At 45.3% G+C, this 14552-nt stretch overlaps 1 protein-coding gene and 1 long non-coding RNA gene across 2 annotated transcripts; one reads left to right on the top strand and one right to left on the bottom strand.

The window, feature by feature from the left end:
* Positions 1-4181: 4181 nt before the first annotated feature.
* Positions 4182-7066, bottom strand: fzd9a (frizzled class receptor 9a). The gene has a single exon (XM_076274154.1). It carries the CDS (start codon positions 6395-6397, stop codon positions 4622-4624), a length of 1776 nt encoding a protein of 591 aa, XP_076130269.1. The 5' UTR covers positions 6398-7066; the 3' UTR covers positions 4182-4621.
* A 120-nt stretch (positions 7067-7186) lies between these two features.
* Positions 7187-8533, top strand: LOC143112265 (uncharacterized). The gene is made up of 2 exons (XR_012984697.1): positions 7187-7233; positions 8251-8533. It is a non-coding gene; the product is annotated as an uncharacterized LOC143112265 (long non-coding RNA).
* Positions 8534-14552: the final 6019 nt, after the last annotated feature.

The following is a 14552-nucleotide window of genomic DNA, read 5'->3' as shown; positions in this document are numbered from 1 at the left end:
ATAATGGCTACAAATGAGAATGTAATGTTCCAGTCTCTCAGTTGGAGGAGAACTCAGTCACGTTGACATGATGGGAACAAGGTAACGTCTGACAATTAAAAAAAAAAAAAAGTTTCAAATAATCACTACTCATTACACTGATGAGTCAGACAGTTATTAGATCATGAAAAATATGGTGCAGTTTAGCTGCTTGAAAAATTGAAGCTTTCAGACTTGAAACTTGTACATAAGCCCTGGGAGTCAGTGGTGATTTGAGCCTTCTATAGACCCATTTAACTCCGGTGCCAAGGATCCCCGGGCTAGGCACGACGCTCTTGACACTCCTGACAAATAAACAACTAGTTGAAAAATTGCGCAAAGACCAGCGCACAGACCTGCCAGTGCCAGGCGTAGACTGGAGGTGAAGGCGTGTCCCTGGGCTTCTCTGGGTTGCGGTCCCCCACACAAAGGTCCCTCTGTGCTGCCGATCGCTAGCCAAAGTGGAGCAATGGCCCTTTGTCAGGTAGTCTGTCTGGGGGTTTGAAGACTGCCTAAATCATACGGCTCTGAAACCACTGTCAGCCAAACGGCCAAACCTTGGGACAAGTGTGAATCCACACTGTGCACCCAACACAAGGGCAAGGAGAGACCTGCTTCCCCTCTCTGTTTAGGACAGGGTTCAATGTCTCCAATAAAGATATTATGTGTTGATGATCCTGGAATTCCTAGTCTAGTCCTCTAGTCCCCCACTGATTGCGTAACCCCAAAGAATTCTGACCCTGGGTAGCCAAAGACACCAACAGACAAAATCTTATTATACAACCGTCTGTGGGGCTCATATTCTATTTTAGTGTGATTTGCAATGGCCTTTCTGAAGGTAATGTGAGTGTATATTAGAAATTAATGGGTGTGCTATTCTATCCAAATGTAACCAAATAACCTGCTGTCCCACACCTCAATAAAACATTCCTGCAGTTTGAAAAATGTCTCTGTTGGCTTTGTCTTTGCTTTCACAAACCACAAATCATTTCTTGCCTTTCAAGGATTGTCTGCGCCTGACCAGAGTCAACTGAGTTGCACCCGCTTGACAGTCTGGGTTTACCATAGACATTAATCTTGACTTGACAGACAGAGACTGATAGCTATCCCTAAGCTCTGTGGTTCTTATTTCCCTATTAGTAACTTCCTAGAATTGATAGGTTTTTAACTGTGTGTGTATAGCTTTCAGTCAATTAAATTATATACACTGAACGACAAGACATTTGATATATGCCAAAGTGCATGTTGTTATTTGGTGAGTATAAAATATATGTAATATTTCCCTCAGAAATGGAAAGCTAAATATAACAACATCTGATCTTCTTTTAAAAGCGGCCTTATTAAATATGTCAATTAATAATACTGACAATCTTACATTTAATTAGTAATTAACAAAAATAATGAGGGAGTTAATTAATCCCTCCTCGAGTTAATGTGTGGGCGCGATGTGATGAAAGTGGCAGAGTCGGGCCCAACAGGTGGGATGCGCAAGGCCAGGCTGATAGCACCACAACTTCAGGCAGATGCCTTTTGGTGAAAAGCCTTTTGGGGCCTGCACCTTTTAATTTTTTTCTCCTCTCTCTCTCTTCTTCAACCTCATTTCCACATCAAATGTCCAGGAAAGGGATACTGCCCATGGGTGGAGAGTAATGAGGACTCCTCTTTTCTTCCTCCGCTCTCTTTCGGCGGCTCTCGCCCTTTCTTCCAGCGGGGGAAAGCCCCCATTGCTTTAATGATCTCCCCCTAATCACAAACATGGCTTTCTCCCTTTAGCAAGGGGACAATTGCACACAGATAGTCTCTCTTGTCAGCTCGTAAGCTCACTTACAATCCCATTAAAATTCTCTTTTTCTAATGGAAGTGAATTTGGAAAAAAGGGGATTTCTTCTGAGGATGCATCTCTGGAAATAGAGCCCCCTAATGAAAAAAAAAAACTTTTAAGCACAAACACACACACACACACACACACACACAATTGAGCCTTTGTGTCACCCTTTGCTTTGATAGGCAGAATAATGGGAGACGCTACTGTGTATTAAACCACCAAACCGCCCAAACAAATACCTTTTTGTTGCACAACATAATTTGCGATCACTCATGTCAACAGAGCCAACTCGCTCTTCACTGACTCTTGAGAGAGCTAATACGGTCTTTGTGTGAGGACATGAACGAAGGGGACGCCGAGACACCACCAGGGGAGAGAGAGTGAGAGAGAGAGACAGAAACAGAAGAGAGAGACAGAAGTGAGAGAAAGAGAGACAGAAAGGAAGCAAGAGTGAGTGAGAGAGAGATACAGAAACAGAAGAGAGAGAGAGGGACAGACAGACAGAATCAGGAGAGAGAGAAACAGAAGAGAGAGCGTGAGAGACAGAAAGGAAGCAAGAGTGTGAGAGAGAGACATGGAGAAAGAGGAGAGAGCTGCCTAAGCGAGAGGTGAGGAGCTCAGGGGAAGAAAGCTTGTTGCATCACCCCCATGCCCCGTTTACTTCCAGTCACCTGTCCTTTTTCTCTGTAGGTCATCTGAAAATACACCATTACAGTATCAGTATAATGCAGCAATGCAATCATGACAAAATGCCTTCTTGTGCCTTTAGTAAATACTACTACTTTAGAGCAAAAGCCTTTCCTGTTCTAACTATACATGTTTTCAGAGGGTAAGACAACTGTGGTCCAGGCCCACAACAGGAGTTGAAGGTTTCAGCGTATTATCATTTACGCCTGGTAAAACTGTCCGCAGTGGGACTGGGCACACTACACACACACATGGCACCCGCCTGTTTTTGTCTCAATCAAGTGTTTATGCCTGCCACCGATGTGTAAACTTGAAAGCTAGCATGCATTAATTGAGCTTTATAGTGACTGGTACATGTGGTTTACGCACCACAGACTCACAGCTATGGGCTCCAAGACAAACATGGCTTTTTATGGCCAAATGTAACAGTGGTTTTGGATCCAAGGCACAGGCAGTGCCAAGCCATGGACAATGTCTGCCCTGGCAGCAGTCTGGGGGAGGAGGACAGCGAGGATGGAGAGAGAGGGGAGGGAGTTGGACAGAGAGAGAGAGAGAGAGGTAAACATTCATGACTTTAAGTTGGAGTTCGGCGCAACACAAACAAATCCCATTGAAATGAAGGTGTGATGTAATGTTTCCATGCTAATACATGGTCAGGGCTAAGCAACCATTTGGTGAAATTCATACATCATAGTTCATTTCATTTTATTTGGACAGATGGTAATGAAACCAATCCAATATTCAAACCTTTCTTGATGGGGGTCTCTCTGTGTGTGTTTGTGTGTGTGTGTGTGTGTGTGTGTGTGTGTGTATGGTGGGGGGAGGGGGTATTAACACACACAATTACACACACACACACACAAAGGAAACAATTCCTAAAAGCTGATTCATGGCGTACCATCCAAACTCCTCTTCCTGTTCACACTGGAATGCTATCGTGCTACGATGGTTATTATTCTTCTTCCTGGGGCTGCCGATGTCTCAAAAGAAAATTAACATTTAGCATAACTACAAACACTCCAGTGTGAGGTCCTGCACTCATCCATGTGCCCATGACTAAACTAGCATTCATAAAAACAGAAGAAAGGGGATGCATGTAGGTATGTTGTCATTACTGAGAACGATGGCGTGCGAAATGCATGTTTGAACAGTTGGGGCATTTAGTGTTGAAAATGGGGAACACAAAAACATTGATCTTACTGATCTCACACAAGTTCTCCTTGGTAAGCCTGGTCAGTTAATTTGAGATTACCGGTGTTCACATGACTGCTACATATCTGAGTCATTCATGCCAACCACTGCAGTGCTGTGCAGTACACTCCGAACACATGCATGCTTCTGAAATCCCCCTTGCAATCCTTATGAAGTTACTCAAGGGTTGTTGTTACATTTGTTTTATACACCTGGTTCATGAAGAACAAATAAGAGGTCTAATATGAGCAAAACAAATACATTTAGGTATTCATTCTAAAATCCTATCTTTGCAGGAGTAGGGTCCATTGGCTACTTTTAATTTGTTCTTGAATTGTGAGAATTTAAAGAAGCATTTTTAAACAGAACACAAAAATATAATCACTTAATACAAACACCTCAATGCTCTATACAGTGCTGACTTGAATGACTAAGGAAAGAAAACCATATACATACAAAATACATTACTGTATTTTATTTAGGAAAAATATGACTTCTTTAAAAACACTTTAGTTGTTATATTCTTTCAGTAAGTGCTCATATACAATACGATACAATACATACAGCAACACCTATTGGGATCTGCACATAAATACTCAAAACAATAAGTTAACCAGCTGGTGAAGTCTGAGAGGGAGAAAACACCAAACAAACATGAATACCTTGTATACATCCTATACAGTTGCTCACCACAAACAAGCAGTCTATCAGATGATGTTCATACGTATACTCCCTTTATGTCTGCCTGTGGGTGATTTTGCCTGCCTTCCCTACTTTGAAATCATCAAATGCAGTCAATGCAGAGCAATGATGTCTTTAGAGGACAAAAAAAAATAAACACGCTCCCTTCTTTTTGGCACTGGACATACAAGAACATGGTGGAAGCTTTAGCCTCCACTGTCAGACGTGTGTGGGGCTCTCTAGGTAGGAGTCTGTTTTGGACATGTGCAACGCCACCGTGGACGGCTTGTAGTAGCAGTGCGAGCTGCTGCAGCTGACGCTGTTGCAGGCCTTCCTGGAGCCGCGCACAGCCAGCCTGCGGTTGCACAGGCCCTGCCAGGTCTGGAGCGTCTTGGGGCTCCACACCCAGACGCCGCTGGTGATGCCCACCACCAGCGACATGAAGATCTTGACCATGAAGACGGCCACGGTGGGCACGGAGGCGTCCAGCGAGCAGTCCTCGCTCCGGCGTCCGGGGAAAGCCACACACTTGCCCTCCAGCGCGCGGTAGCGCCAGTAGTCCATGTTGAGGCGCTCGTAGAAGAGGCAGATGATGACGCAAGTGGCCGGCACTGTGTAGAGGATGGAGAAGACGCCGATCTTGACCATGAGCTTCTCCAGCTTCTCCGTGTTGGTGCCGCCCGTCTTCATGACCTTGCGGATGTGGAAGAGCGCCACGAAGCCCGTGAGGATGAAGGAGGTGCCCACGACCAGGTAGCAGGCCAGCGGCACCAGCACGAAGCTGGTCAGCGCCGTCACGTCCATGCTGCCTACGTAGCAGAGCCCCGTCAGCTCGTCGCCCGCCACCTTCCTCATGGTGAGGATGACGATGGTCTTCATGGCCGGCAGGCCCCAGGCAGCCATGTGGAAGTAGGAGCTGTGTGCCTCGATGGCTTCGTGGCCCCACTTGCGTCCAGCAGCCAGGAACCAGGTGAGCGTGAGGATGACCCACCAGATGGAGCTGGCCATGCCGAAGTAGTAGAGGATGAGGAAAACAAGCGTGCAGCCGGTGCTCTCCAGGCCCTCCTGGATGACATAGAGCTCGCCGTTCTCGCGATCGCAGGCGATGTTCTCGGCGCCGGCCACCGAGCGGATGATGAAGGCCACCGAGTAGACGTTGTAGCACATGGAGAGGAAGATGATGGGCCGCTCGGGGTACTGGAAGCGCTGCGGGTCCAGGAGGAAGGTGAGCACGGTGAAGGCGGTCGAGACGAAGCAGAGTGTGGACCAGACGGCCATCCACACGAAGGCGAAGTCCTTGTCCTGGCGCGACCAGAAGACGTCGACGGTGGGTGCGCAGCGCGGCGCGCACGAGCGGCTCTTCTCCACGTACTGGAACTTCTCCTGGTTGGCGCACGAGCCCAGGCCAGCGGAAGTGGAGGCCCCACCAGCTGAACCCCCAACTCCTGCCCCGGTGCCCGGTGGCCTGGGCCTGGGGGGCAGCGGAAGCATGCCCTCCCCCTTCTTCCCCTCAGGCTTGGTGTCGTTCTCGGGCGCCTCCATACACAGGGAGTTGGGGTCGTTCTTGGTTGGCAGCCGCGAGCAGTCCAGCGAGTCGGGCCAGCCGAAGCTGAACTGCTCCATGACGGGTGAGCACCGCTGGCGCGCCTGCTCGCACATGGGCCGGCAGGCGGGGATGGTGTTGGACACCTGGTCAGCACACATGGGCACGTAGAGCGAGCAGAGAAAGAAGCGGAGGTGCACGTCACAGCCGTACTTCACCAGAGGGGCAAATTCTTGCAGCTTGATGCCCGCCTCGACCTGACTCTCGTATTTCATGAAGTTGGGCATCCTCGTCATGTTATAGCCAATGCCCTGGCACATGGGGATGGTGATGGGCTCGCATTTTGCTGGTCGCCCTCGTTCGATGTCATAGGCTCCAATTTCCAGCGTTGATCCAACAATTACAAGTGGACACCAGAATAAAATCACAGTCTTCACATGTAAGTCCCCCATAGTGTTTCAGGACAAAATGGGATGATAGAATTGTTACATACTGCATTACATGCTATCCCTTAGCAAATTATGCATCTTAGGGAAAAGATAACAATCACATTTGTCTGAAATTTAAAATCAAGATTTTTACTTGTGTGGTATTGCAGAATTAATGTTCCATGTGGCCGTCTGAGGTCTAGAATAGGAGGTGTTTATGTCCTTGACAATCCATGACAGGTACAAATCAATCAAAACTTTTAGTCCAGTTACGGAAGTTTGAAAATAGTATTAATCCTCTGTGCAATGCTTATTTATGAAATTAAAAGAAACGAAAAAAGACAAACAGTTTCGAGATATTGGTAATTTTGGACTACGGTGTTTCTGTAGTTTTTTTGCTGAAGCCGCGCTGGGACCACGTTGTATGGAGTGGCGAAGGGAAAACCAATACAGCACCGGTAGCACGCATATTATAATCGGTGGTCAAACAAAACAAGTCCTTATTGGCCGTTGAAGTCCTGCGATCCTTGGTTTCCGGCGAACATTTAGACAGCAACTCGTTAAAGTTTAACAACAGACTATACTGGCATAATTTGTGCATAACATGCTGCCACAAGTTCTCTAGTGTGCTCGGATAAGCCAGTAGAGTACCCCTTTCGTTCCGTTCATAGCGCGAGGACTCCTAACTTTCTCCTCTCCTCTCTGTGTATCTTCTGAAACAGGCGGAGTGTGGTGACGGACTTGCTTTGCCCCGCCTTTAATGTAATTCAATTCGATTTTTTATATATTTCTTGTACAGTCGCTTGAACAGTGAGCTCGAAGGACTATCTTTATTTTTCGGGGGAGGTGTGAATTTAAAGGTTTGCCAAATTCCATTATTGCGTGCCTGTAGCGCTTGGCTTGCATTGCTTCATGTAAAAAATGAAACTGGTTTTTAATACTCTTGGAGGATTGGGGAAAATAGTCCTTTGTGTTTTATTCAGTGGACCAAGGATTAAGAGAGGGGACAGATGATTCACCTATTAGTCTAAAGCTATTGTTTGGAATATGGTCAGAAAGGTATATTGGTGAGATGCTATGAAGTTTGAGATAATTTTGTCATCATCTGTAAAGAATAAATCATAGCCTAGGTTATGGCTTGCATATGGCCTAATCAGTTTACAGTGTTTTCCATTCTGTCTGGACTATGCATGAATGCATGTCAGATCACGTAGGCTTACCTATTTCGTTTCATAGCCTACAAAGATTAGTTTATGTGCAGGGGTGGGGGGAGTAAGACAGTAAAAATGTAAAAGGAAGTGAGTTTTTAGAAATCAAATAAATTAATAGTGATATATAATGCATTTAAAATGTTCTTGTTTATCCAAATACCTAATAATATAGGCTACACCATGAATTCCTTAATTGATCATAAAAAATCTAGTGTTTAAAACAATGGTTTGTCATGTTTATGACTACAATGACTGGAAGAATGGAGTGATACTGTTCCCATCTAGTGGCCAGACAACAAGTAGCACCTCCAGGACACTATCTGACCATTTTTATGGTCAGTCATTTACAGTATCAGCCAGTATACATTAATTTCCATCACATTTATGGTCATTTTTTGTCATGCATGTCTTCAATTGTTATGTGCTCTTCCATGGTATACACCCTGGACAATACACTGTTTTAAATATTTAGAATGGAGAATATTCTATTTAAGATAAGATATAGCCAAATCAATTACTTTGTAGTGCAGCAATTAATACAACAACATCATGGTTTAATTTTATAACAGACCACCATCACTCTGATTGGCCTTGTCTGTCACAAAAAGTACATGTGGTAACCTGTCCATGTCGGTGTCATCTTACCCACCCTCACACACAATGCAGGTGCCCCTCCTCCAGAGGCTTCCAGAAGGCTACGACGGCTCGTTCCCTAATGGGCTGATGGGACCTGATTCTGGGGCCGTCCGGTTCAGGGCATGGCAGGGGTGGTGGTGGTGGGTGGAGGAGGACAGTCGCACCTGCTCCTCTCCCATCACCGCTGTCCTTCCCAGTCTCTGTCCATTCTCATGCAAAGCAGTCAGGGACAGGAGAACACAGTCCCCTGAGTACGGGTGTCTGGGAGGGAGACAGTACCCAAGAGCACCCCCCCCCCCCCCCCCCCGGCCCCCTTCAACAAAACACACAGTGGCCAGCCAAGCACTCCAGAGGTATGCCTAACTTGTCACATTCCCACAAAATCTCCAAATCCGAGATCAGCTCCCTGTGTTTTTTTGTCGTCTCCAACCACCCCTCCTCCTTCTCCCCCAACAGGTCAATTTCCTGCTCATATAAATGAAATAGGATCTCTTTTGGCGGGTGTTTTTGTTTTGGCGCAGGGAGATGTTTAAGCAGCGTTTTCCACCTATTCGACCACAAGTCTCCCTCAGCCCACTATGAATGGGCCCATTCTTTGTGCTTGCTGAATAGGGGGGGAGACTTTAAAAAAAGGGAAGAAACCACATCTACAAGAGCAATCAGTCAAAGTTACAATTGTAGGCATGAGCAGGACGGCCGAGACAGGTTTTTTTTTTTTCCACGAACATGAGTGTGTTATTGAACTTCCAGGCATCTTCTCAGTGGACTCGTTAACCTGAATAGCCAGAGAAGAGCATGAAGAAACGAGAAGGGGGAAAGCAGAGGTTCCGTTTTGGCGACACAAACGGTCACTACACGGGCAGCCCAAACAGAACTGCACATGTCCCCGCACTGACGAGCTCCAGGGGAGGTGAAGCGGAGTTTTCTGCTGTCGTGGGAGACACGTTGGTAGGCTGGAAACAGCTGCCTTAAAAAACAGTCCACGCGACAAGTTCCAAATAACACAGTCATAACTTGGCGCTCTTCTCTGTGAAAACAAATGTGCCTGTTTATTTGGCTGCGAGAAGAACTGTTAAACGCATTGTTTCTTACCAGTAGTTTCACTTCATACTTCTTGCAACACTCGTCTCGAGATTGACAGTCACTGGGTCTGCTGTCTAAACCATAATGCATTACTTCACAGCAACCCCTAAGCTGTTTATAACACCCTCAGAGGCCTCAAGGTCCATATCTCTCTCAACATTGTGTGACCAACTCAGTTAAGTCCAAGCCAGACAAGTTCACTATGTCAGTGGTAGGCAACTTTAGACAAAAAGCGAGGGCCGTGTAAGTGGAGTGGCCAATGTTGTCCTTGCGGAAACACATCTGTATTCTCAATCAGGTCGGTGTGGCGGCCCAGTGACCCTTATGGCCGACCGTGTGTGCGAGAGCACTACGGAGCTTGTTCATGAATGCTCCTTTTTCTAGAGCCGCCTCTAAGAGGCCTGTGTCTCCACCCGCGACTGACTCCAGTTCTCAGAGCAGGATTCTGGCACCCGCCAGCATCAGTCAGCCATGTCCAAACTATGAACAGAATGTGTGATGCCAAGGAAAGCAAATGCTTTGCAGGAATTTAAAAAAATAAATGGCTAGAGTTATTGCATGGGCCTTTTGTGAAATGGTCCCCCCACTCCCCGCAGGAAAAAAAAACGCCATACCTCTCTTTCCTCTGTGTGCCTGCCCAAATCAAGCTCCCTGGACATAAAAATGGACAACATTTCAGATTTACACAAACTGAAACGGGTGATCCCACTTCCCTAATCCCTAGGCGAACTTGTGCAAAGAATTTCATTTAGACTTCCCAGGTTTTGTTGATGCAAGCCTAACTTTGGATAAGCACTAGCTCTTCATATGTCTGAGTGTGTGTGAGTGAATGTGTGTCAAAGAAACACACACACACAAACAGACTCACACACACACAAACAGACACACACACACACTCACACACACACTTGACCATACATCCCTTTTCTAATGGGAGCAGATTGACAGACAGCAGCGGTGGCAGCGTACAGCTGTAGCAGCCAAGCCAAGCCGAGTGGAGCGAGAGTCCAGTCCTATCCAGCAGTGAGCGCATAGTGCGGATGCCTGGCAATCTAAAGAGACCTCGTATTTCCACATATTCCCATGGTCGGAGAGCGCCAAAGGAACGGCACGCCTTCGCCGTGCCCTTTGAACCACGGGAGAAGAACATTCCAGGCCTGCAAGTGTTCCACAGGGGAACGGGCAGTCTCACCAAGTCCCGGCATGGTTACACCACCCCCTTTTTGACTGGCATCTCAGCGAGGGACCTCATCCATCTTCCCAGAAGTCCTGTCAGGCCCATGGCTTATGTAGCACACTGTGTCCAATGCCGTATGTAGGGCGACCGACCATACACAAGTATCCTCCAAGTAAAACTTTTTTGTTTTTTTTTGGTCCAGGCCAGTGTTGTAAGTACTTTGGTTAATAAGAGGGGAGCATGAAATCATTTCAGTGGGGTTCAAATAAATAACGTGAGCAAGGTCCAGTACAAGCAAACACCGTCCACAGGGAAAAAGAGAGAGCGAGAGAGTCTGCGGGGCCTGTCTGTACTGTACAATCATGAAATCCTTCACCCCGTCCAGACTGTGAAGAGCTGACAAATGCGCCCAGTTAGTGCTAAATGGCCCTGCGCTGGTGCCAGCTTTGTCTATCTGTCACCGCCTTTGGCATGGGCGGTCAGTGCAGTCCAAGTGCTGTCGAAATGCTCGAGCAGAGCAGACAGTGGATATTTATGCACCAGAGTGAGATTACAATTCAAATTGGTTCTTCGTGTGAGCCATGTGGGCAGTGATACATCAGCAGTTGTTTATTTAAAGAGACTGAGGAGACTGCGAGATTCTGTGAGAGAATGATTACCGGTCTCTTAGCTAGAACAATGTACACACAGTCCTTGAATCTCAATATAGCAGCTGATGAATTCAAGAGGGACAGATGTGCTGAAGGTTTTGGTTTGGGCAAACAGCGCGAGTCCTGCCATACATATCATGCCAATCAAATATTGTAAGAATAGAGCAGTTGGCACGCAAGCCCCCCAAAAATAAAGTTGCTACCAAACTCCACACACTGTTAACAGTTACAGTGAATGTTGACATTGGACTTTTCATCACGAAACACTTTTATTAAATGATCTCTAAATAATTTACTGCGGATGAGGATAATCTCTGAGGCTCCACAGCTGTTGCCTGGCAGGTTAAGTGTAACTGACAAGCACTCAATGGAACATTCATGTGTGTAAGCCCATAGTAGCTTTTGGAATAACAAATGAATAAATATCAGCATGTTGCTATGTATTAGTATGTTGAATGTATGTGACATTTGAAACTGACTTGGATGTATCTACTGAGGATACACACACATGGGTGGCCCTTGTAATATAATTGACATATGTAAGTCGCTTTGGATAAAAGCATCTGGCAAATTAATAAATGTAATGTAAATGTAATATTAAATGGATAGACGTGGTAAACAGAAATGCATTGGCCGCACAGTACACGTGGATTCTACCATCATTTACACATGAAAATAAAATCCCAGGCCTCTACGCCACCCCCACCCAGTTTCCCCAGCTTAGGTTTCCAATAAGTCAGGCCCGTCAGGTCGGCCCTATTAATATTGTGCGGACGGACAGAGGCATCAGGTGGCATCTGCCTGGCACCGGCTCGTAGGGGTGTGGCACTGCCGCACAGGGACAGGCGGCGATGACAAACTGCCAGAAATGTGTCACGCAGGATGGCCTTCCTCTGGCCAGGCTGTCAGGAGGGGGAATTTATGAGAGCTGGTGGTGGAGCTGACGTTCAGGCTGGGCTGGGTCCACAGAGCCAAAGTGCTCTTCTGGGGCAAAGAGTGGAGCTTTAAAGCAGAGGAGCTTTTTTTTTTTTTTTTGAACAAAGCATAAAAAACTTTAGGTGGTTCTTTCGTATAGAGTACATACAGTGTAAAAAAGAACAAGGTGTGTTCATGGAAGACTGGAAATGAATTTGGCGGATCTATTTTACAAAATTCATAGCTTACTGTAAAGAATAAAGATGGAACACCTCAGGAAAGTTCCTTCCGGAAGTGGTTTTCCTGGAGTTTCCCTTCAAGTTTGCAATGTACATTTTAGCACAATTTAGCATTTAGTATCATGTAGAAATAGTCCACATTCAAAGGCTCTAACTGAAACTGTCAGTCACACCGAGTATGCCCCCTCGCTCTACGCCACTAACCTCTAAAATTCCATAACTCCAAAATGGCACATCTGCCCAAACTCCTTTCCTTTGCAGCCTTCCAGTTGGCATCCCCCTACTTACACTCTCTCAGACACATACACACACACACACACACACACACACACACACACACACACACACACACGCACACGCACACACACACTCCTGTTCGCACCAGTGGTACTCTTGCATAAACATAAGGAGCTCCTTCACATAGTGCTCTGATTCTTCTCTTTCACTTACAGAAAGGAAAAAAAGCAAAGAAAAATAGAAATGGTCATTTCTGGCAAAGTGTTGGTTTAGGCTTCACAATGTCAGTCCTTGTTCTTGTATATGGCGTTCTTACCTTTGTAGAGTCATAATGAAAGGTGAAAACAGCCTTAATGGCCTCCATCCAGTCATTGTACCGCCTGTGTGGATGACACAGATGAGGCGTGTGCATGTGTGTGTGTATGTGTGTGTGTCTGATAGAGTGTAAGTAGGGGGACCCAAAGTATTTGGATCTTTTCCATGCTTGTCTTTCAGATCCAAAAAAATAATAATCGTGTGTGTGTGTGCACGCATGTGTGTTTGTGTGTGTGTTTATCTGCCTGTTGTTTGAGATGGAGGTGACCACCACAGATAATCCTCATGCGGTCAGACAGCAGTTGTATGCAGCCTAATTATTAGTGTATAGTGATGTAAGTTAATGCCTTTTGATTTCACCTTCACTATTAGGAAAATTGCAGAGGACCTATTTAAGGAAAACTTACTGTTGGCTGAAAGAATGTGGTGAAATGAAAATAAATGGAAAAAGTTTTCTGCCAAACCAAGCCTTGAGTAATTTGTCAATTATCTTGTTCATTTAACTGTAATTTAACATTTAACTATTTTCTGGACCCAAAGATTCACACGCCTCTCTGGTGGGCTATTGCTGGTAGTATACATGAAAAATTCCACAGTAGCATATTTACATCCAATTGCGACCTCCAAATAAACTTGCAAATATGCTCCATTGTTAATGACACGAAACTAAAAAGAGTCAAACATTTCCTTAAATTATTCTTATCGCAAAATGGAGTGAATGTGAAACTTGTTTTGGCATCATTCATGTTCATATGCATATTTATTTGTAACCTAACAGCAGTTTAATTGCTAACAAATAACAACATCTAAGTGACCTGCTGTCTGCTGTCCAAGAAATGCGTTCAGGAAATAAATGTTTACCTGGGTTAGTTGAGGTTTACTAAAAAAGCACTAATTTCTAGATTAAAATCACAGAATACAGATGAAATACTAATGAATTATAGTATGTAGAGTAGACCATGCTTTTTAAAGTGACATCCTATTAGATAAGGAGATTTCTGCTGCTCTCAGGGGCTACAAGATTGCACTGACAGAGAGGCAACATCATCCTCATGTTTTGCCAGGGCAAGCCTGAGATGAATGAGATAGCGCTCTGTCATCTGACTGCAGCGATGCTATCTGGCATTTAGATGCCTGCAGAGCACCTGACTCCCATGGCTAGCCCTGTCTTTGGTAGCATGCTACCAGCCAGCCTTCCCTTTGTGCTCTGGAGTCATGAAGTCCGGTGATAGATCCCAGCCCAGTCCATGTGTTGGTCACCATCACTGTGAGCCATTATGAGGAAAAATGTTTTTTTTTTTTTATAGAGGCTGCACTCTTCTGTAGAGTTATGGGTTATGGTAATGTTTGTGACGAGATATCATGAGGTATGTCACTTTCACAATCATTTCACAGCTATGTCATTGCAGATTACATAGTGAACATACTGAGTCCTCAATAGCAAAACTATTAATATGAAAAAATGATTGACATTTGGTCCGGCTTCTATCAATACAACATTTATTCAAAAGTTACAGTTGACATGAAATTCAAATTGTTTATCCGCTCTTAAATTATACTTCAAAGTAGTTTTTACTCATCCATGTTTTGCCTTACCTGACCATCCAGACCAAGATGTATTTGGATTAAAAATGAACCTTTGTTGAGCACACTTCAATAATTTGTGTTAAATCAGCTATGGGTATACCATAAAAAATACCGCGCAGTGGAAATCTT

Source organism: Alosa pseudoharengus, unplaced genomic scaffold, assembly GCF_046254945.1.
Source record: "Alosa pseudoharengus isolate Yale_2024_CS ecotype anadromous, Long Island Sound unplaced genomic scaffold, YU_APseudo_1.1 YU_APseudo_1.1_scf_8, whole genome shotgun sequence".
Classification (NCBI taxonomy): domain Eukaryota; kingdom Metazoa; phylum Chordata; class Actinopteri; order Clupeiformes; family Clupeidae; genus Alosa; species Alosa pseudoharengus.
Note: the sequence above shows the minus strand (reverse complement) of the source record. Positions and strands in the feature narration are given on the sequence as shown.